Below are 23,585 nucleotides of genomic sequence, written 5' to 3' on the forward strand. Positions count from 1 at the left end.
TTGACATGGCAAAATGGTTATTGCACAGTAAAAAACTATGAATTACTTGTTTGTTTCTTTGGAATGTATCAGGTGGATGGCGTGGACTTGAGAGATGCCAGTCACGAGCAGGCTGTGGAGGCCATCCGCAGGGCAGGAAACCCTGTTGTGTTCCTCGTGCAGAGTATCGTCCACAGGCCCAGGGTGAGCCTTCTAGCTCTCTGTGTTGGCACGCTAGCTCTCTGTGTTGGCACACTAGCTCTCTGTGTTGGCACGCTAGCTCTCTGTGTTGGCACGCTAGCTCCCTGTGTTGGCACGCTAGCTAAGTGGCTAATGTCTTTCAACAACAATACTTTATTTCCTCATCTCAAACCATTAATTATCCCGTTTAACACAACATTAACTTCAAAAAGCTACTTAACCATCCTGTATCCAACAAAGACTACAGTAGCTATCTATATCTCATTATTCAGTTCGTTGATAGACTCCTTGTCACGATTCATTTCACTAAAAGTTCAACGGAAACTTCAAAACATTTGACCGACCTGTATGTTTTCTGCATAATCTTCATTGGTTTGGAAGCGCCATTAGGCTCCAAAAGCATGACAAAACTAATATCCTACTGAAATTGCAACCAGCTTTGCAATAGCCAACATATCTTGATGTCCGACTTACAATCATTCATTTTCATGCATGGTTGAAGCTTTCCAGACATTTTCCGTAACCTTCCACTAACCTTCCACTAACCAGTCCAGCATGCACCTCTTCCTCAGCCCGAGTCCCACTGTAGCCCTGCTTCGTCACCAGTCATAAAGAAATACAGAACCGCTTTAAAATGCGTGCCTTATCACGTGCCAGGTAATCTCTTGCTCTGTCTCGCTCTCTCTGTTTATTTGTATTACTTTCTTCCTCTCTCTATCTCTGCTCTATGCCCGTCAGTAGAGTCTATGTTGCTTTATCTCTCCATCCAGAAGTTTTCAGACTCTCTAATAGGCTACTGTATGTGCATGCAACAGAAACGTGCAAAAAGAGACCCAAATAAAAATTGGAATCTGAGTGCATCCAGGGGGAAAAAGAGATCAAACGTTATATGCTACAAAGGTTAACTGCTACGGGCAGGTATGTATTGCTCTTGCTCTTTTAAATGGTGCCACTGGGACCTACCTACAGATCGTAATGATGCTTCCTAGCAGTTCCCCTTTAAGGCCTTCTACTCTTCTGTGTCAGTAGTGAATAATCCAAAAGCAGCCTTGAGGATTCTCTAAAACATTTATTGTTTGGTTCTAAGAAAGAGCACCACTTTGATTTTCTTGAAGTAAAAAAATGGGTCACCTCGAGGACATTCATTACCAGTCACTCATTTTTGAATAATTTGACTCCAGAGGTGTTTTTCCTTTTGAACATTTTCTTGTCTATTCCCTTGTTTCCTGGACACCTGGTAACATGTTTGTCAGGGCTCTGCCGCCACACTTCATTTCCTTCAACTTCTGTATCCTTGACTTGCTGTTGATCCCCCGTGTTGCTTTTAGAAGGCGCCCCTACCCTTTCTTCTGCGGCTAAACACCCACCCCGGATCCAACCCACGACCCACTAATCAAACCTCTGCCGGCTTATTATTTCCTGCCTCTCCGCTTCAGGTTAGAGTGTGCGTGTGTGCGCGTGTGTGCGCGTGTGTGTGTGTGTGTGACCCAGTGTCCAATCTTCCTTCATGTAGACTGCTTTCTTTTGCTGCTCAATGTTTGCTTAATGTGGCGTGTTCAATCCTACAGTGTATAATGTACTCTTTGTATAGAATATTATCTCTTTGGCCCAGTTTCCCAGACCCAGATTAATTCTACTAATGAACTCAAGAGCATGCTCAGTGGAGAATCTCCATTGAACGTGCATTTGAGTCCAGGAATAGATTGTGTTTGCCTGGGATACCAGCTCATAACGTTTTGTGAACTGAGGAAGAGTCAAGGAACAGGAAAAACTAAAATAGCACAATAGCTCATATGTCACGTACCCCAAACCACAAGGTTCACTGCATGCTGCTGTGGTGGTTTCTAGTTGGCAGGCAGAATATATTAAATCAGCTCCTGGGTGAGAGGTGGTCAGGCCTGGGTGGAATATTGATAACGGGCTGCCTACTCACTGAACACATCATCATTTTAGTTTCCCCAATGTGTATACAGTACCCACATTGACCAAGGGCAATCCATAATCTGTTGTAGCCAACACAACCACAACTCATGAAGAAAAACAATAGCAATTGAAGTTTCGCTCAGGCTACTTTTTCTGTTATGTTCAAACAAACGTTTTTAATATATTTGGATGCTTTTACTTGTCCCATGCAAGCCTCACCAATTAAACACAGTATGATGCCTCACCGTTGTAAATTCAGCCTTTGCTGATTATGACATTTGATGGCAATGCCTAGCAGTGTATTTTTCCTGTTTCCATCCCTCTTGTACACGACAGTCCTCAACCACGGACACCAACGAGGAGAGAGCGGCGGCCATGGCACGGCGCAATAGTGACAAGGTCAGTGTCTCTATGCAACCTTTAGACCTATGTCAAATACTTTAGGTGCACTGGATTTAGCACAGCGTTTGCACTTTTGGGACTATTTCATTGGTTCCACTGTACTGAAACCAAAGGAAAGTATTTTGAAGTGTTTGGGCCCTGGTTTTGTAACCTTAGGGGACAATGCCTGTAACTTGATGTTGTATTGTCGTGGAAGTCTCAACCCAAATTCCCGCAGGGCTTTGTGTACACCTTTTTCATGCCAAAATGATTTACATCCATGTACGTTATACTATTCACCTGTCAAGTTCATGTCCCATCATGACCAGCAAATGTGTGACTGAATAAACATGACCCTTCAGGAATCGAGTTTGAGACACCTGGGATAAATCTTATTTAGTTTATCAAATGAGGATTTTTAGTAGACCTAGCACTTCACTCACACTCTCCATCATAGCGGTAGAGTGAAGTTTCTGCCCTTAGTTTCACAATGTTGTCCTAGTCCTTTGTTGTCTGTCTCACTGAAAGTCTCTGACTCTTCTCTGTTCCCTGTAGGAGGTTGAGAGTCACAGTAGACTATTCCTACGCCTCTCCCCAACTAACCCTTTCACTCCTACTCCGTTTAAGGTTTGTGGGTCTTTGTGTTGTCGTGCTTTTCCCCCTTCTATTTCCGTGTATGCTCGTACGGTTGTGTTCTGGAATATATGTGGAGACTCATATATTGGACAGGCCTTACACGCATACATGATGCCCTAACACATTTCCACTAAACCTATCTGAGTATTTACTTTCTCTTTTTTGTGTTTTGTTGGTTACAAATAGAACATTGAAATGACGAAATTGAAACTTGCCCATTTTAATCTCATGCAAAAATATGCAATGTTTTGATTCTGAATCAAAATGCATTTTAATTTGCCTAAATGTATCAACATTTTGAAATTGTGTTTCACTTGCTCCATAAGGTAAGTGTCCATTTGAATGTGTTATCAGATGGACAATGGTTGAATTGAATTCTATCAGTAAGGAACATTTTGTTATTAAACTTAGTCTTGAATATTGAGGTAATCTAAAAATACACTACTTCTGACTTGAATCAATGGAATGCTTTGCTTACAGCAGTTTAGTCAAATAACAGTTTAGTCATATGAACTAAAAATACATGCCTAAAAAGTTGGGTGACGCCATTTTGAAATGTCCACCTGCAGATGAGTGACTAAAACGTACTTTACCGACTCAACAGTAAGGCTTTTGGGTTGTGGTCAGCTAAACCTGCTACGCTGAAACAAAATGATTATCTGCCATTTTGCCTCACTACAAATCTATTGTACTGATACTTCTGTGATGTGGCAGCCACTAAAGAGGGAAGCGGGAAAGACATCGTCCACCACTCCTCACCTCTCGCTTCCCGTGGTTCCCCACGTCGGAGAGACCGACACCGATACCCTGACAGAGATTCCCGACAGACAGGCCCAGGCGGAAGACGAGGATGAGTTTGGCTACAGCTGGAGTGAGTTTGACTCTATGAACAGATCTAGGGACAGTTACCCTCCCCTTAATCCTAAACATTGCCCGCAATAGGCAGGGGCACTCAAAACTGACCAATAAGGGCAACTTCCTCCTTCTTCATGAAAGGTCACTCATTAGACCGAAGTTGACTACCTAATTATGTTATCTGGGTTCTCATATTGTTATTATGGATCATTATACAATGAACAAGACCATGGATGGACCCAGTGCAGAAACAACTCCTAGCCCCTACTCCCTAGGCACTTGAATAGAACTGAATATATATGATAGGTGAAAGTCTTACAAATTCATCATGAGCAATGTGCAGCTACTACCATATTGTTTATACCTATCAAATCCTTTCAGATTAACATGAAGTACCACTGCACTAGGGTAGGCACTAGGGTTTGTTTCCATGGATTCAGCCAACTTTGCTTGCCTACTCCCATGTGCTACCACCTAGCGGCCACTAGAGGGCCTCCACGTTGCATTTTGAACATGACCTGATCTGTGCAATCGTTGTCTTGCCAGTGCATGAATTGGGCCGGAACACACCGACACACCCAAAATAGGTACAGGCACCTATTTCAGTCTACTTCAAGCACTAAGTCTTGCTGCTAGGCTCCCAAGGCAAGTGAACTAGGCTAGCACAATCATAGAATACCTATCCAATTATTCAAAATGCAGTGCCTAGGGGATAGGGCATGGGGTGATTTCTGGATGGGGCCTCAGGCACTTCTGATTATGGACAGTATAGTCCCTGCTGGGCCCCTGGTGTGTGTGTGTGTGTGCCCTGTGGGGGATCAGATTGATGAGGTGAGTCAGGGAGATTAGTACAGGAGTGATGGTACAGTGCAGTCCGTGGCACACAGCCCAGAACAACATGGTCTCTGAATACTAGTTATTCCACTGAGAGATAGAGAGAGAGGCCTGTCTGTCTGTCAGGATCAATACAAACCTAGGTTTGGCAGTGTCTTTGTAAGTTGAAATGATGACATATTTGACTCTCTTGTGAGATGTGTTGAGTATGACTTTGCATTTTGATGTGATCTTTTAGTTTAGAACCACTGACTATGATTTATGTTAAAAGTTGTTTAATTTCAGTTGTTTCCATTCATGCCTTGGTTGTATGAGTATAGCAAGTCAAGAAAAGCTATCCAGCTCAAATCTATGCCATACACTACATAGAAAGCTATTCAGTTATAAAGTCAATCATTTCACATTCATCAGTATGATGTTTCAGTGGTTCGACTAATTTCAATCTATCCACTATTCTCTACAGAGAGCATCATTCAGCGCTACGGCAGCCTTCCGGGGCTGCTGCACATGATTGAGCTGGAGAAGAGGAAGACCGGCCTGGGCCTTAGTCTGGCTGGCAACCGCGACCGCTCTCGCCTGAGCGTGTTTGTGGTCGGGATCGACCCCTGTGGCGCCGCCGTCAAAGATGGTCGCATTGTGGTTGGGGATGAACTGTTGGAGGTAAGGAGCTTGGATTATTACTTAGTGGTCACCGACACTATAGATGGGTGGTTTTTAACCAGGAGTTGGTGCCTAGTGGGTATTACTGGGTTATGTACTAAATCACATTATGTCTCGATTTAGCTATTCCTCTCTGATTTGATATCCAATCTCCACAATATGATCTCAGGTTTGCAAGAAGGAAGCAAAACGAATGCCAGATGCTGAATTGAATAATGTGGTATGTTAGACAGTAGTAACAAATTCCATATTGTTCATTTCTGCACCCTATCAGATCAACGGGCAGATTCTGTATGGGCGGAGTCACCAGAATGCCTCCTCCATCATCAAAAGCGCTCCGTCGAAGGTCAAGATCATTTTCATCAGGTAGTGTAGTAGAAGAAGGAAATATATCACCAGTCTTTATTCCCATCCCCCACCAATTATATTTTCAACTGAACCACCAAGTTCAACTCATTTCGGCCTTGCATAAATCAATATAATCACTCATCCCAACTCTTTACAATGACAAAGAAAATGTACAGATTCTGTAGCTGAGCCCCTTCAATAGCAGAGGACTATTTTAAGCCTAATAACATCACCATACAAAGCCCAGTAGAGGGAGCTGTGGTGTTACAAAAGACTGATCTAAATTGATATCAGTGCGGACAGGCAACGCGATACTCCAAGATGTCTCCTTCCATTGTATCCTGCGTTATTCCTGGTAAGGTCACATGATCATGGAAAACCAACGGTCCAGCTACTCATGACAGGCCAAAAGAAATCTGACCAAAATAAGGCGGGCAGGAAAACACTCTACTTAACTCAACTGACAGCCTCAATTAGACTGTGTGGTTCACAGACTCGGGATACGTCCCAAAATGGCACCCTATTCCCTACATTGTTCACTATTTCTGACCAAGGTAGTGCACTGTATAGGGAATAGGGTTCCATTTGCGACCCACTCATGAGCTATGGGTCTCAGGCAGACAGAGAGATGTGTCCTGAAGCAGTGACTAGTGATTTACTCTTGAGTTATGACTGGTGGACAGGAACACAGATGCTCTGAACCAGATGGCTGTAGGACCAGTGAGGGAACATGGAGACACCCTGGAGCCCCAGACGGAGGTAAACATGTCACATGCATACATACACACATGATATGTCCCTTCTCACACAGGAACACGGACAGACACATATTCACACACGGTCTCCCTGTCATCCTGTCTATGTGTAGCTAGTTTCTCTGATTGAAAAAGGCCTTAGGGTATGAAGCAGCTCAATGACTGAAAAGGCTCTATGTTCTACTCTTTCAATCTCTTATTAATAATTTTCTCACAGCTGGAAACATGTACTTCCATTGCACCCTCGGCGATCGATGTCGACATGTTCAAGTATGTGCAGCACGTCATTCTGCCGAAGGTGAGTTACCTTGAGACTCACATGCTGCTCTGCTATTAGTTAACATAGGCTCAGACCTCTTCGTGGGGAGAGGGAGGGAAAGAGGGAGAAAAGGAGTCTATTGTCTATTCTAATTGACTCGGCTGCTACAAGAGGGAGGGAAGAAAATGAGAGAGGGAGGACAGTAATATACCCTAGGAACTGAGAGAGAGCAGGATGGACAGAGAGACTAAAGAGGATGTGAACCTATTCTAGTTTAATGGGTCTTCTGACAAGCCAAACACCTGGTTGGGAGTCTCAACCTAGCTGTCTGTCCACATGGTTTATTATATAATAGTCTATTAGAGGATCACGGTGTGAAGTCAACATCTGGTATGGGCACATACCAGACACATACTTTTCTGTTACATCCTCTCAGTCCCCAGGAACAAATGATCATGCCGTTTCAAGATGCTGAGTAGAACTGGGCCGTGTTCATTAGGGCACACCCTAGCAAACCGTTTTGCAATGGAAAACTAAAATGAGTGTTTCTTATTGGTCAAGTTCAGGTAGTACCACCCTGTTTCTATATTGCCCCGGGGGCCGCATTCGGTCTTCAATGAGGTCCGGCGGGACGTAATGAAAATTGATTATATTTCCTTGCCATCAAAATGAGCAAAATATAGTCCCCTGGCCATTGTTTTTTTCCCGATGCTCCCTGACTGTCTAGCTTTAATTTAAGTGATTATTAGCAAGCTGGACACAGTCATGAAACTGTATGAATGTAGGTCCATTATGATCTCTACACAATTTCGATTTTGTTTTAGTCATTTTAAGTGTGTGTGTGTGTGTGTGTGTGTGTGTGTGTGTGTGTGTGTGAGAGAGAGATGCTGTGACTCACCGCCCCAAGCCATGACGGACCCTCCACCTCCAAATCTATCCCGGCTCCAGAGTACAGACCTCGGTGTAACTCGGGCAGTTGTTGTTGCCATGCTGTACTTGTGATGTACCTGTGATGTGATGTTCGGGTGTACCGATCCCGTGCAGGTGTTGTTACACATAGTCTGCCACTGCGAGGACGATCAGCTGTCCGTCCTGTCTCCCTGTAGCGCTGTCTTAGGCGTCTCACAGTACGGACATTCAAATGTATTGCCCTGGCCACATCTGCATGCCTCCTTGCAGCATGCCTAAGGCACGTTCATGCAGATGAGCAGGGACCCTTGGCATCTTTCTTTGGTGTTTTTCAGAGTCAGTAGAAAGGCCTCTTTAGTGTTCTAAGTTTTCATAACTGTGACCTTAATTGCCTACCGTCTGTAAACTGTTAGTGTCTTAACGACCGTTCCACAGGTGCATGTTCATTAATTGTTTATGGTTCATTGAACAAGCATGGGAAACAGTGTTTAAACCCTTTACAATGAAGATCTGTGAAGATATTTGGATTTTTACGAATTATCTTTGATAGACAGGGTCCTGAAAAAGGGACGTTTCTTTTTTTTAGCTGAGTTTAGAACCATAATGTTCCAAACTGCCTCACAATTTACAAAACAAACCGTTCTTGCATTGGGACGTTTCGGGTTATCAATGGCTCGAGTTGTTCATGTTTAATGTGTCATTGTGCATGATTCACTGTGTCTATAATTATGGTTGACAGGGAGGTATTGAAGAAAATTCAAGTACATTATCTCTTTTGAACTCAAGGAGGAGGGTGGATTCGGCATCACTTTCAGTGAGGAAGACCCCACGAACGGGGTGGTGATTCAGAGTATAACTGAAAAAGGACCAGCCGGAAAGGTATGACACTCTGTCTTACTCTCCTGGTTGAAACATGTGTCCTGTGTAGCACTCTTCTTCATCCTGGTCCTGGGGACCCACAAGGTGAGCAGACTTTTGTTCCAGCCTAGTGCTAACACACCTGATTTAAACTAAGAGGACCTTGATTAGTTCAATCAATAAAGTGCTGGGTTGGAACAAAAGCATGCACACCCTGTAGCTGTCCAGGAGCAGTTTTAAAGAACAATGCTGGACAGAAAATAATATTGGACATCCTACATGTCATGCTAATTGGATGGATATATTTTAAGATGAAAAACATTCTCTAACACCAGTCCTGTATTACTCTATGCAGGACGGCAGCATCAAATCTGGAGATAAACTCCTGGCTGTGGAGGATGAACCAGTGGTGGGCTACACTGTGGAGAGGGTAAGATCTGCCTCTGCAGCACATTTTAGACACACCCTACGGCCAGGGTTAATGGAGGGTAATTTGATTAGTTTGTTGAGTGTTTATTAAATTAGTTTATTTTTTACTTTTTTGTTGTTGTAACATATACATACATTTTTACATAGTTTGTTGTGTGTTAATTTGACATTTATAGACCACAGGGATGGGCAAAATGTACTGAATACATATGCAAAATACCATAAAGATCAATATATCAAAATGAACTTGTATTAAAATACAAGAATACATTTGTAGCTGGCCCGAACAGCAACACCATTCTCAGTAACGGTTACAAAAACATGTTACTCGCTCTGACTGTTGTATGTTGTGTTTAACTACCTTGGCTAAGCAAGTCATTCTGTGTGTGCTAAATGACCTAAATGTATATGTGAAAATGAACATGCCAAAATTAACTGCAAAGCACACTGGGTATTGTTTTGGGGCTGAGCTCATTAGAATAATACTCAGCATGCTTTGCAATTGTTTACATATATATTAATGTTTACTTCATTTAGCAGACTCTTTTATCACACCAAAGTGTGATCAGACTTCTGATACCAATGCAGGGGTTAAAGGGTAGCCTCAAACTGTAAACCGCTATATAAAAAATCATTTTAAAAAATGGTATAGAAAAGTATTTTGTGTTTTGAAAATACAAAATGCATTGGAGTATATTCAGCCCAGTGTAATTCAAATGACAAAATATTCAGGAGTAATTTAAATACGTATCTGAAATACATGTAACAGAAGTTCTGCCCATCTCTGATAGACCATCTGTTGGGGACTATGATATTGTGTATTTTTTATCCTACGTTTCAGGTCCACTCTCTACTGGGGAACGCCAAAGGCTCCGTGAAGTTGACAATCTGCGCGAATGAGTTATTGCCCCTCCCCCCCTACTATACTGATCAGGCCACCAGCATCCCTAGCATCTACATGGCTAACCTGGGCCAGCCTGAGTCAGAGCCAATCAGGAGTGAGTAAACAGCTTGTCATGTGTTGACAGGAGGACATGCCAGACATTATTAGCATTTTGGTTTATTGAACGTAAACAACTTAGCTGAAGATTTTTTTTACATAACTTAAATACTGGTGCTTAGTTATACCTCAAAATCTGAACGAAGCATGATTCACTCAGTTAGGTAGAGCAGAGTGATATGCTTATAGGGCAAGTGCCCCCAACTTCAATACCAATCACTTGGCAAACCAATCACGTCTGTGATTGTTAGTCAATAAGTTTATGCTGATTTACACAATGAAGAATGAAACAGATACAGTATACAAATATAGTATTAATATAGCCACTAGTTGTACAGTGACTTAATATATTCAAGTCTGATTTTAGCCTGCCGTCAAATTAATAGGTGCTTTAGCCAACTCCTCTGAATATTTTTTGTCATTGCCTTATTGAATAGCATGCCAATAATAATCTGAGGAATTGGCTAAAAGCACAAAGATCTGGGACCAGGCTAGAATGAAAACATTTCTTCGATATTTTCATCTCAATTTCCCACTCTCTCATCAGGCTCAAGTCGCTCGTCCACCCCTGGCACTCTGGCCTCCTCTGACCCTGTGACCTGTCCCATCATCCCCGGCTGTGAGACCACCATAGACATCTCCAAAGGCCACACGGGCCTGGGCCTCAGCATCGTGGGGGGCTGTGACACTCTATTGGTAGGTTAGAGTGCCAGGGGTAGCTGTGGGTTTTTGAAGTGTCCCCTTGTATTGTAGAATAATAACAACATTTGTATTTTTGAATAATCTATGACAGAACGGTTGTTGGATCCCAATTAACAGATTCCAAAATGACATGTACTGACAAAGAATCTGGGTTAGTTTTCCATAGATTTATCTGAAGCTTTAAATCAGAATTTACACTGGGTTTTTGTCCAATTCTATATTTTAAAACAATACATAAAACAATTAAGTTCAACCACTAACATGAGAAGTCCAATTCCCACTACTACTTACACAATTATACAAACTTAAAAGATATGCCACCCACTTAGAAGTCTTTGGTTCTGTGTGCTTTTAGAGCTGGCAGTATTATCCCAGGTCTGAAATAGCTGTGGAGGCAGTGGAATGGCAAAGGACTATAGGAAATAATGAAGTCTGTCACACACGCACACACCCCGCTCCTCCTCTCCCCCCATGTGCTCAGTCAGTCCTCAACCACAGGAGACAATATCCTGGAATGTGACCCTTGACCTGAGAATGAGCCCCCCCCCCCCCCCCCCCCCCATAGACACCTACACACACAGACTCTAGCTAGTGTCAACCTGTTCCACTCTGTCTCTAATCTCTCATGTATTCCTGAACTCTTTCACGTTGTCATTTTATTCTCTTCATTACTCTATTTGACTATATCTCTGTTTCACCTTGGTTCCTCCCTCCGTCTTCTATTTTTCCTTCTCTCTTTTCCTTGTTCCCTCCTACCGTGCCACACACCTCTTGTATTTTAGCACTTGTTTTTCCCCCTTTCTCACACTCTTCTTTCTCTTCTCTTTCTCCAGGGGACCATTATCATTCACGAGGTCTATGAGGAGGGAGCTGCCTCCAAGGATGGGAGACTTTGGGCTGGGGACCAGATCCTGGAGGTAATGGAATGTAACAGGGCCTGCATTCATCATTTAGGATCAGTTCCACCCTCCTCCTATCCCTGTAACCATATTCCTCATGATATAAAAGGCTAAACTGATCCTAGATCATATAGACCCGTATTTCACACTCTAGTATAACACTGCATTCATATCACTGTGACTCTTAAGATAGGATTTGGTTCATAGAATCTGAAGAATAATTGTTCAAATGTTACATCTAAAATTATATAAATATAGATAACGAATGGTATATATAGTCATTATATGTATAGATGACGTCATATAGAATGACATCTTAATAGCCAGCCTAGCTCTCCACCCTTTTGCCCTTTGCTTTGTTATAGACTAGGGGTGTGACTGGGGCCGTTAGTCATGGCAACTCAGTCAATGGGGCTGGAAGCACCTCACTCACCCCCTTTCAATACATGCACGCACACACACACCAACACATATACACATAACCTTAAGACTTAATTGCCCCACCTCAGTAATTCACTTTGGGCCCCCAGCTAAGCCGTAGTATTCATACTGCTCATGATAGGGTCAGGGGGAGGGTGAGAGAGTGGCCACCCATTCTGTGGCTCAAGCAGAACCAACGTCATTAGCGACCCATTTCAGTCTGCTATGAGAAAAGCCATACATGGCTATGCCAGCGCTAATGGGCTATTTCCCGTTGATATGGACCCTTAGAAGTTGAACGGGATCTTAAGCACTTACAAATTCTGAACATATTGTACAAATTGGAATTCGTAACATATCATACGAATTGCAGGTTTAAAAAAAAGAATAACTTGCAGGACGTAGCATATAATACGACTGGATGACGTTGTGCACAGTCTTCGGGGACCCGTTTTGGCTCGTGTGTGCTACTTTCAACACTACTGGCTGAAATTGTACAAAACCTCTAGCATCACTTTAAAATAGGTTGCAGGTCTCAGCTCTAAACTAAGTACATTGTGGTGTTATTATTAGAAAAGGTTTTCAAAATACAAGTATAATTATACTAAAGTATAGGCCTACCCTCAAACATGTATGCTAGCTGTTGACCCTGTATGTTACATTATTCACATTCTTCACTAATATTCATGTTTGTCCGTGTGTTTGGGCCTACAGTGTTTCTATAAATAGGAACAATATAACATGCTATCCATTGTACCCTTGCTGCCACATTTTATATTGGCAGATCTGTTTGTTTCTCTCTCACTATCCCTTCCTCTTTCATCTCTCCCTCCCCTCTAATCCCTCTCCCTTCCCATCTCCGTAGGTGAATGGCATTGACCTGCGCGTGGCCACTCACGACGAAGCTATCAACGTGCTACGGCAGACCCCTCAGCGGGTGCGTCTGAGCGTGTTCAGGGATGAGGCCCAGTACAAGGAGGAGGACCTGTGGGATGCCTTTACCGTGGAGCTGAACAAGAAGCCCGGCCAGGGCCTGGGCCTCAGCATCGTGGGGAGAAGGTACTCGAACCTATAAGTCTTATAGGGACGTTTGACTGAAAACATTTAAGGGATGGCCTAAAAATGTACACAGTAAATTTGGATGTCCTCAAATGTACATTGTAAACAGGGATGTCCTAAAATGTACACCGTACATTTGGATGTCCTCAAATGTACACCGTACATTTGGATGTCCTCAAATGTACACCATAAACAGGGATGTCCTAAAATGTACACCGTACATTTGGATGTCCTCAAATGTACACCATAAACAGGGATGTCCTAAAATGTACACCGTGCATTTGGATGTCCTCAAATGTACACCATAAACAGGGATGTCCTAAAATGTACACCGTACATTTGGATGTCCTCAAATGTACATTGTAAACAGGGATGTCCTAAAATGTACACCGTAAAGATGTTGGAGAGAAGCTCTCTTTTTCTAGGATGATTAGATGAGTTTATTTGTCACATGCACAGGGTCGCAGATGTAATTGCAGGGTACAGTGACATTCTTAAGCTTGGAGCTCCAACAGTGCAGGTCAAAAAGTGTCACGTTCGTTATAATGAGTGGACCAAAGCGCAGCGTGAGTAGAGTTCCACATATTTATTGAGGTGAAACTTCAAACAAATAAATAAACTAAAGTACAGTTCGTAGCGCACATAACACTAAACACAAACAATATCCCACATCGCAGGTGGGAAAAGGGCCACACTAAGTATGATCCCCAATTAGAGGCAACGATATTCAGCTGCCTCCAATTGGAACCATACAAACACACCAACATAGAACTAAAATAACTAGAAAAGCCCCCTAGTCACGCTCTGACCTATTACACCATAGAGGACCCCGAGGGCTCTCTATGGTCAGGGCGTGACAAAAAGAGAAGTGAATGAAACTATTAAAGAAAATAATGCTAATAATATATACATATTTACAACTGTAACAATGATAAATGTCCATTGGGGGTGGGATCAGGGTAAATATCCATGCAGGGGGAGAATGTCCCCGAGTGGATGTCCATAGGAGGAGCAGCAACCCATCAGAGATGAACTACGACCCTACTAGCGCGCAATGGTTCTTAGTCCCATTCACAGAGGGGGGCACATTTTTGTTCCAGCCCAGCACTAATACACTTGTTTCAAGTAATCAACTTATCTTTTTATTTTTTTTATTTAGACCACAATTAGATTATTGGACATAGTTTAAATAATGTGTTGACTCATTCAGAGTCACATAAGGGCATGCTGAGCCATCCTCAGTGTGTTATCCCAGTAGATAACAACACGCGCCTTCGGGGTCTCTCAACACATGGTGTCAGAGGTGTGTGACCTCTAGCCCCTAACTCACTGGAGATAGACAGCACAGGAATGGCCCCAGCAGAGAAACCTCAGGCAACCACCAGTGTGTGTGTGTGTGTGTGTGTGTGAAACATGCTTCTCCTGTTTGCCTGAACCAATTAGACATTTGAGGAGTCAGGCCTGCAGTGATGACGGGGATTGTTTGGTGTGTGTGTGCATGCCACAGGTTATTTAGCATTGGGGGTCAAGGTGTTTGACCTTTCCCATCTCAGTGATTTAACATTGGTCATTGTATTGACTAGTTGCTATACTTGCTAAGAAACTAGTTAAATCAATGGTGACAGGGGGGAGCCAACACTTGTTTTAATATACACTTGTTCTAGTAAGAAAATGAAGAGAATATAATGAGGAAGATTAGGCATTTAAAGATGTAAATGTGTTCTTCATTCAACATAGGAAACGAAAAAGGAAACCTTCTAGAACCGGTACCGAATTGAAGAGTCTGAGCGGGAACTGGTATCGGAAAAGAAACAAATCCCAAAGATACCCAGCCCTTGCCCTAGTAGATAGATGTATAGATAAGTCCCACATACACCAAGGTAGATATACCCTGGATTTTTTTTACCTGGGTCTACCTTCAGTGTATTTCGGTCATCCTACCTGCTTTGGAACCTGCTTTTCCTTAACATATCTATAGATCCTGAACCGCCACACCTGAACCACAGCAGGAGGCAGGCATTTGATTAGCATTTTTACCTAATAGATTGTTAGATAGATTGATAGATACCTTATTGTCCTCAGAGAGCCTATTAGTTAAATACAACGTTTTAGAACAACACAAAAAAAGATCCACTTAAATACGTTATTTGATTTGCTATCGAATCCTAACTGCAAAATGCTCACACACAAATGACAGACACATGCACAGAGACCAAGCACTCACACTAACGCAACATAAACCCCGCAACCAACTCGTGTGTTGTTTCTATCCACAACAGGAACGACACAGGGGTGTTTGTGTCGGACATAGTGAAAGGGGGCGTGGTGGAGAGTGACGGGAGGCTGATGCAGGGAGACCAGATCCTGTCCGTCAACAAGGAGGATGTCAGAAACGCCACCCAGGAGTCAGTGGCAGCACTGCTGAAGGTGAACCATGGGAAGCAGGGTCAAATAAAGCCTGGTCCCAGATCTATTGGTGCCGTCTTGATATATTTGGGACTAGGCTGGATTTTTGTTGTCTCAAATTAAAATTGTTGATATGGATAGATAATTTATGTATTTAAAAAGGAAATGTATAATGAGTGCTGTATTGGCTCTTTTCCGACCGGTTGGTGTGGAATACATCACTAGCATCTCTTCTTTGGATGGTTTGTTTAGTTGAAAAGCTATTTATATGTTTACATGTTTGTGTTTGCAGTGTGGTGTGGGACCCATAGTGATGGAGGTGGGCAGATTTAAAGCCGGACCCTTCCACTCTGAGAGAAGGTTCTCACAGAGCAGTCAGGTATGCTGCCATTTTGTTTTCTGAATCTTAATTATATCCTGGGGCCTGTTCAGGTGAGCAATGTTACAGAATGTTCAGATAGAAATGCATCTAACAGATAGGACCCATGTAGACACCTTGTAAGCTCTATTCATTACAGTTCTATCTGAATATATTTCAGCTCACTGAATACTCCCTAGATCTCTTCCTTCCTCTATATCCTATTGGTAGTCCTTAGTCCTAAAATATAGTTCAGATAAAGGAAAGCAATTTGTCATTCATTTCACGTTTCTTTTTCCTTGTGTTTGGGTAGATAAGTGAAACGGGCAGCTGCAAGGTGACCCCTCACTCGCTGTCAGCCTCCTCTGGTAGCCTCCAGATGGACTGTGACAGCGTACAACATACAAGTCAGGAGTCTTAAGACCTTTTTTAGTTGATAAACATCTAGCTGTTTGGAAAGCTAAAGCTAGCCGTCATGTCGTGGTCTCATTTGAGTCGATTCATTTTGGCTGTTTACTCTTGTTTTCTCTTGTTTACTCTTTTATAAAGCACTGGACCACCAGGAGATCAGAATTGTTGAATTCACAAAGGTCAGCTTTCTTTTATAATATTTATAATTATATCGAAAAACAAATCTGTTTTAAGCTTGTCCTTGTATTAAGATTGATGCAACATGCCGATTTGTGTCAATCTAAGTCACATAATAAAAAAATCCCCATCAAAATCTGTCAGTTTAAGCTAGAGGAATCTGTTTTTGCATTGGATGCGTCTCGATACGCCGATATCGCACTTCCGCATCTGCAGAGCTAAAGCGCTGTTTGTCAGACATCCCGAAAATCGGTCTTCTCTCGAACATCTGTAGCTTCCGAACAGTTTGACCTACAAACTATTATGACTACTATGGAAAGGGGAGACTCAGAACAGGTGGTCTCCATTTTGCACTATGACCGCCACAAGTGTCCGGGGACTCGTCTGAAGGTAACCAGCACCTGTTTACAAAAATGAATAAAAATACAGTTTGAAGGTAGTTTTGTGCCTACCCAAAAAAGGGTTAAATAATGTGTAAAAAACACAACATATTTCCTGAGCTTTCTTATATCTCATAGATAGGACAAACACGTCAAAACTTTGTTTCTTATGATTTATTTTTTTACTCTTTTTTTGGCATTTATGAATGTTGTATTCGGTGTGTTTCCCAGGGCTATAGCAGTAAAGGCCAAATTCAATACTTTAACGAATAATTCTTTCTATTGATTTGATACCTAAAGGGGTAACAAAATTCCAAATCAAATAGTGAAATTATCCATAGCATGACCATTTTATAATAATCCCTATGTCAGCTTAGAATTCCCCCCCCCCCCACGGCTCCAACTACTTTACACTATTTAAATATGTATTTTATTTGTCTTTGTGAGGTAACTTACTACAACTGATTATAGTGATTTTGAAGTACTTTTGTAATTGGTTGTCTTTCCTCATAGGGTCTCACTGATTCGTTGGGCATCAGTATTGCGGGTGGAGTGGGCAGTCCCCTGGGCGATGTGCCCATCTTCATCGCCATGATGAACCCTACCGGCCTCGCTGCCCAGACACACAAACTCAAGGTGGGTTGGTACAGCAGCAGCCATAGGGACCTGATCAAGAGAATATGGGTTATGTGGGCTATGTTGTTTGTTGACTTCAAGGACCCTCAAGGAAAGTCAGACTCCGCTAATCACATGGAATCTATTCACTAAATGTTCACCCAAACGAGAGAAAGAGATTTGTTTTGAGCTACAAATAATCAAACAGCAAGGAGTTTTATCGTATCGATGAAAGTTCATACAAACGTCAGGTTTAAGTCAACTTTAGAATATTTACACTTACAGTAAGTGTATGCCTCCTTTATTTGTGTTTGGTTCATTTTGGACAGTGGGCTATTCAGATTTGTGCATGTAACTCTGGTCAATCTTTGCGTGAACATTTTATCTCAAGTCTAAATACTGCCTGTAGTCAGTCTCAAGTCATCACGTAGGTTGGTTCTATTAGTGTCGAGGGCCTTTACAGCTGAAAGCAATGGCCTCCTGCAGAAGGACAGACAAACTGACCATTGTAGCCCCCACAGACAGGCTGGCAGCAGACAATAGTAGAGCAGTAAGCCATAGGAGACCATAAATCTAGTTATACTGCACTGAGCCCATAAAATGTAACAGAATAGAGGGACTGTGTGGATGTCTTGAATAGAATATCTATGTTGGTATCCCTTCAAAAGAACAAGAAGAATGGGTGAACTAAAACCGGCGAAACACAAAGCAGTGGTTTAGAAATACTGGATATGGTTTGCTTGCGGTAGATTTAGCCTACATTAACTTTATCAGTAGTTTTCTTATTTTATCATTACTAAGTCAGTATTATTATAATAAATTGCTTTATGATTCCTGGCTGAAGGCCAGCTGATGAGCGGTAATGCATGATCAATATTCTCTATCAGCACAAACCACTATCTTCCTTCCGCTAACCCCTTCAAATCTACTTTTAGGTGTGGACTAACAGTGAAATGCTTACTCAAGGGCCCTGCCCAGCAATGCAGAGAGAAAGAAAATGGAGAAATAATGTAAAAGTAAAACACATAGTAGTAGTAATAATAATAGCTAGTGGCATACACTACAATGCATTAAATATGTCTTTGTTAATTTACACTACAATGCCTTAAATATGTCTCTGTTAGTTTACACTACAATGCCTTAAATACGTCTGTTAGTTTAAACTACAATGCCTTAAATATGTCTCTGTTAGTTTACACTACAATGCCTTAAATATGTCTGTTAGTTTACACTACAATGCCTTAAATATGTCTGTTAGTTTAAACTACAATGCCTTAAATATGTCTCTGTTAGTTTACACTACAATGCCTTAAATACGTCTGTTAGTTTAAACTACAATGCCTTAAATATGTCTCTGTTAGTTTACACTACAATGCCTTAAATATGTCTGTTAGTTTAAACTACAATGCCTTAAATATGTCTGTTAGTTTACACTACAATGCCTTAAATACGTCTGTTAGTTTAAACTACAATGCCTTAAATATGTCTCTGTTAGTTTACACTACAATGCCTTAAATACGTCTGTTAGTTTAAACTACAATGCCTTAAATATGTCTGTTAGTTTAAACTACAATGCCTTAAATATGTCTGTTAGTTTACACTACAATGCCTTAAATATGTCTGTTAGTTTACACTACAATGCCTTAAATATGTCTCTGTTAGTTTACACTACAATGCCTTAAATATGTCTGTTAGTTTAAACTACAATGCCTTAAATATGTCTCTGTTAGTTTACACTACAATGCCTTAAATATGTCTCTGTTAGTTTAAACTACAATGCCTTAAATACGTCTTTGTTAGTTTACACTACAATGCCTTAAATATGTCTCTGTTAGTTTACACTACAATGCCTTAAATATGTCTCTGTTAGTTTACACTACAATGCCTTAAATACGTCTTTGTTACATTATTCCTAGGAGGTATGGGGTTTGGGAACGATTAAGGGATTGATTTAGTATTAGTTGCTGTCTCTAACCCATATGTACCGGTATTACAAACATTGTGACCAAGGGGTTAGCACATGCTGTAACCTCTAACCCTGTGACCTCTCTGTGACCCCTCCAGATCGGTGACATGATCGTCAGTATCTGTGGGACCGCTACTGAGGGTATGAGCCACAGCCAGGCCGTCACCCTGCTGAAGAATGCCACCGGCACCATCGAGCTGCAGGTCAGTGAAAGACTAATTAACGTCATTCTCCCAACTACAGTAAGATTGTACTGGTATTTTAGCAGTAATGCATTTACAGTACAACGCATATCTGAAAACCTCTACTTCATCAGTGATAACTGTGAATACAGGTATACTGATGAAGTAGAGGTTTTCATATATACGTTGTATATGCATTGTTGCTAAAAGATCAGTATAGTCTTGTATCCAAGGGTGCGTACTGTGGAGATTGAGATACCCTTAATTGATATATTATCCATTATCGGTAGCTTGAGCATGTACAGTATAAAGCTCTGTTTTGTTTTATGTGCTTGCTGTCATCTACGTCAAGTTGTCTGTAAATGTTGATGATGAAATTGTTCTATATTGCAGTGCTCGAAAATGAGCTGATGAACTGAACAAACTAAACTAAATTACCTTTTCATGTATCATTTGTCTTGCAACAACAAAACCCAACAGGTGGTAGCAGGGCGTGATACCACAGTGACCGGCCCGTCTCAGGAGCAGACAGCTGCCGGACTCTCAGTCTCCAGCCTTACTGCTACTAGCATCTTCCACGACGACCTGGGGTATGTATGCGCACACACACCTGTTGTTTCTGTCAAACCCTTACAAGGCCTGAGAAACATTTCTCTCTGTTCTACAGACCTCCTCAATATAAGACCATTACCCTGGCCAGGGGCCCAGATGGCCTGGGCTTCAGCATTGTTGGTGGCTTTGGAAGCCCACATGGAGACCTGCCCATTTATGTGAAAACCGTGTTTGGGAAGGTTAGGGGAAATCTAATTTTCTTCGCTAACTGATGTTTCATAGAGCAAGTCAGTATTAGTATGTTATATCGATGAAATATATTCCTTTTGAATGTACATTTATGACAGTTGTAATTGTGGTAACCTGTGTGGTAACCTGGCGTGTCTGTTCTCCAGGGGGCAGCGTCAGAGGACGGGCGTCTGAAGCGGGGGGATCAGATTATGGCTGTTAACGGACAGAGTCTGGAGGGGGTCACCCACGAAGAGGCCGTGGGCATCCTGAAGAGGACCAAGGGAACAATTGCCCTCACTGTGCTCTCTTAGACACACACACACCTCACCCTACACGCATAGACAAAGACTCATACCTTGGTGTAGACACACACACACCCTAATATACGGTATATGTATTGTAATGTGAACACACCCATTCCTAAACTCTAACATGCTGACCAAACCGGACGAGCGCAAGTTGATTTTGTTCACCCACACCAGAAGCGATCAGGACACACAGGTTGAAATATCAAAACAAACTCTGAACCAATTATATTCATTTGTGGACAGGTCGAATAGCATTAAACATTTATGGCAATTTAGCTAGCTAGCTTGGTGGGTGCATTAATTGAATAACAGGTATGTGTACATTTATTTTGCAACCTTCGCAAGAAGGTTACAAGAAGCTACTGCAGGTAGACTGAAATATTCACTGGACAATGTGGCTCAGATCTTTTATACTCTAGTTTTCTATGCTCAGACATGGACTGTGTTATTATGATATTTAGGGTTAAGGGCCCTTTTTAAGCAATAACTGAAAAATATTGGTAGAATAAGACCATTATTTAAAGCTTATGCTACTGTAAACTGCTGTCCATCCTCTTCTATAGTGAAGTCACTGTCGTATTTAAGTCTAGACTCTAGACTGAATAACATTTGAATAACGTTTTGTTTGTGACGCAAACCACCTTTTCAGGAGTGAAATGATCTTAAAGCTTTGGTTTCTTGGTCAGAAGTTCTACAGACCAAGTATCTAAGGGTGTGTACATGGTCACACACTCAGGGAAAGGAGAGGGTGCGTATGAGACGTAGTGTAGTTTTACTAATGCAGATGTGAAGTATTGTTTCACAGTATTTTACCGTTCAAGTATTACCTATTTTTATGGTCATACTTTATCATAATATGATAGTAGGTGAAGGAAACCAGTTTATATGGTCCATCTCAGCTGTCTCCAACCTGGAGAGTTATTGCAGCCTTTTACTCAAACCTAGCACTAGCACAGCTGTTTCACATAATCAACCGTTGACAGTTTTCAATATGGACAACAATTAGCCGAATCAATTGTGTTGGGCTGGAACAAAAGCCTGTACACCCGGTCACTCTCCAGGAAGTTGGAGCTTCCTAATTCATTTCAAACCATTAGCTAGATACCCCATGTTCTAGTTTCACAACAATGAATCCCCTTTTTAACATGGCGTCAATCACTCTTACAGATGTAGGGTCTTAATTTGAGCCAGTTTGCGACAGCAGGAAAATAATCCTGCAGCAACAGGAAATGTGAATTATTATGTGGGATTATAATTATGGACATTTTTGTAGGGGATTCCAAGTGGAAATAACAAACTTCAGAAGCCTTTTTAAACCTGGTTCTCCAGCAACAGGGTGATCAAATTAAGATCCTATATTACAATATATGTGTACCTAGTTAAGTACATCCAGCACAGTATTGAGTTGTTCAGAGGCTGAATTAATAAAAGTTACCTTCAAGCCCCAGTTATTGATTGGTTTTATTTGAGTAATGTCATAGAGTCCATGGGCTTTTCATTACTGTGTCTAACTGTTTTTGTAACAGTTAACAGGCAATTCTATTGAGAATATCCACCAAGCGGTGGTTGTTATTGGAGGCTTACTGCGTCACACAAGACCTGCACATCTGACTAATATATCATGTGGATTCAGGATTTATGAGGATGTGAGGTGCGAATGTGGCTTATGCAGCTGATATATTATTAGCTAGAGGCTATACCTACTGTAAGATTAAAAGGAATGGCTCCAAACCCACACATCTAAGCAGAAAATGTACAGTATATAAAATCTGATACTTTCTTAGATATCTAAAGGATAGTAATGTCATACATAATACAGTTACTTCATCCTTAGTCATGTTCTTTAGGCACCAAATGGAAGAAAATTCACCACCTAGACCTTTCCAATTTGAAACGAATGTTCCTTTTCTGTTGCAAAATGTAAAGATTTTTGGATGAGAGCCCAAATGAACAAACCCAGGTTGTTCTATGGAGCTTTTTCAGTGAGAGTAGAGAAAGGATCTCTGTTTAGATTTACTGTAGGATGTCCACACAGACAGCTGTTTCACAGTATAGCATGTGGTCTGTGTGAGGTCCTCCTACACATGAAATCCTTTTCTTAAGCTACAGTAGTTTTAAAGAAAAAAAACCGAAGTGTTCAATTACCATGGGAAGTCAAGCGGACCGGTTGAAAGGGTGAAACCCAGGGCAGCATCTTTCACTGGGGATGGGAGAGATGTGACCCCCCCTCCATGTTCTGAAATTGCATTTTTGTCCACCCAAGTTTCATAATTACACTGTGATACAAAAAGAGGCATCTGTATGCTTTTGGACCATGCGGACGCCTCAGAGCGGTCAGGTAGGCTGTTTGGTGTAATGAGCTGGCTGGATTTAGGAACACACGTACACCTGCACAGAGCGTACAAGTTGTAAAAGCAACTCGTTTTCACCAGTTGGTGTACCATTAGCTCTAGCCAAAAGTTGGCTAACATTAGTGAGCTTTAGCCATTAGTTTTGCCTCAATCACAGTAGATCTGAATCAAACAATGAAATTGAAGACTGATATTCTGATGTTTTTATTAGAGTCAGTATAGCAATATAAAGTTATTGCGCTTTCAGTTTCACTAGCTAATTCCCTACTTTTCACACTGACAAGGTATAAACAGCTCTACAGGCTTCACTGTCATGGTGCACAGTCGGTACACAACACTATGCTCATCATGTCTTCGCAGGATCCGATTGTGACCAGTGTCCCAGCAGGGTCAGACAGCCAGTGAAGACCAGTCTACGGAGCTCAGGTGAATTTTGCAGTATATTATAACAACCAGTGAATGGATACAAAGTTCCCTCTTGAGTTGATGGGTGGGCTACAGTTTGGGATCTGGGAATAATGGTCATTTCAATTATTGAACC

General features: G+C 41.7%; 1 protein-coding gene across 22 annotated transcripts in view; it reads left to right on the forward strand.

Moving 5' to 3' along the window:
* LOC110531733 (multiple PDZ domain protein) overlaps positions 1 to 22,140 on the forward strand; it is a 62,868-nt gene extending 40,728 nt beyond the window's left edge. For 9 of the 22 annotated variants that reach the window (XM_036987562.2, XM_090183784.1, XM_090183789.1 and 6 more), the window contains 22 exons: positions 73 to 183; positions 2,440 to 2,502; positions 3,835 to 3,991; positions 5,273 to 5,469; positions 5,744 to 5,835; positions 6,501 to 6,576; positions 6,790 to 6,870; positions 8,527 to 8,619; positions 8,954 to 9,028; positions 9,869 to 10,025; positions 10,575 to 10,723; positions 11,563 to 11,646; positions 12,914 to 13,107; positions 15,387 to 15,534; positions 15,806 to 15,892; positions 16,185 to 16,278; positions 16,421 to 16,461; positions 17,353 to 17,475; positions 19,519 to 19,623; positions 20,083 to 20,192; positions 20,270 to 20,393; positions 20,550 to 22,140. In XM_036987562.2, the coding sequence (XP_036843457.2) occupies positions 73 to 183; positions 2,440 to 2,502; positions 3,835 to 3,991; positions 5,273 to 5,469; positions 5,744 to 5,835; positions 6,501 to 6,576; positions 6,790 to 6,870; positions 8,527 to 8,619; positions 8,954 to 9,028; positions 9,869 to 10,025; positions 10,575 to 10,723; positions 11,563 to 11,646; positions 12,914 to 13,107; positions 15,387 to 15,534; positions 15,806 to 15,892; positions 16,185 to 16,278; positions 16,421 to 16,461; positions 17,353 to 17,475; positions 19,519 to 19,623; positions 20,083 to 20,192; positions 20,270 to 20,393; positions 20,550 to 20,696 (2,508 nt within the window). In that variant the 3' untranslated portion in view covers positions 20,697 to 22,140. Of the gene's footprint in view, positions 1 to 72; positions 184 to 995; positions 1,099 to 1,508; positions 1,617 to 2,439; positions 2,503 to 3,039; positions 3,112 to 3,834; positions 3,992 to 5,272; positions 5,470 to 5,743; positions 5,836 to 6,500; positions 6,577 to 6,789; positions 6,871 to 8,526; positions 8,620 to 8,953; positions 9,029 to 9,868; positions 10,026 to 10,574; positions 10,724 to 11,562; positions 11,647 to 12,913; positions 13,108 to 15,386; positions 15,535 to 15,805; positions 15,893 to 16,184; positions 16,279 to 16,420; positions 16,462 to 17,352; positions 17,476 to 19,518; positions 19,624 to 20,082; positions 20,193 to 20,269; positions 20,394 to 20,549 lie in introns of those variants that run through there. The other 13 variants (XM_036987561.2, XM_090183782.1, XM_090183786.1 and 10 more) reach the window with 4 other exon arrangements.
* The last annotated feature ends 1,445 nt before the right edge of the window (positions 22,141 to 23,585 follow it).

Source organism: Oncorhynchus mykiss, chromosome 9 (genome assembly GCF_057628025.1).
Source record: "Oncorhynchus mykiss isolate SJ-2025 chromosome 9, ASM5762802v1, whole genome shotgun sequence".
NCBI classification, from domain to species: Eukaryota; Metazoa; Chordata; class Actinopteri; order Salmoniformes; family Salmonidae; genus Oncorhynchus; species Oncorhynchus mykiss.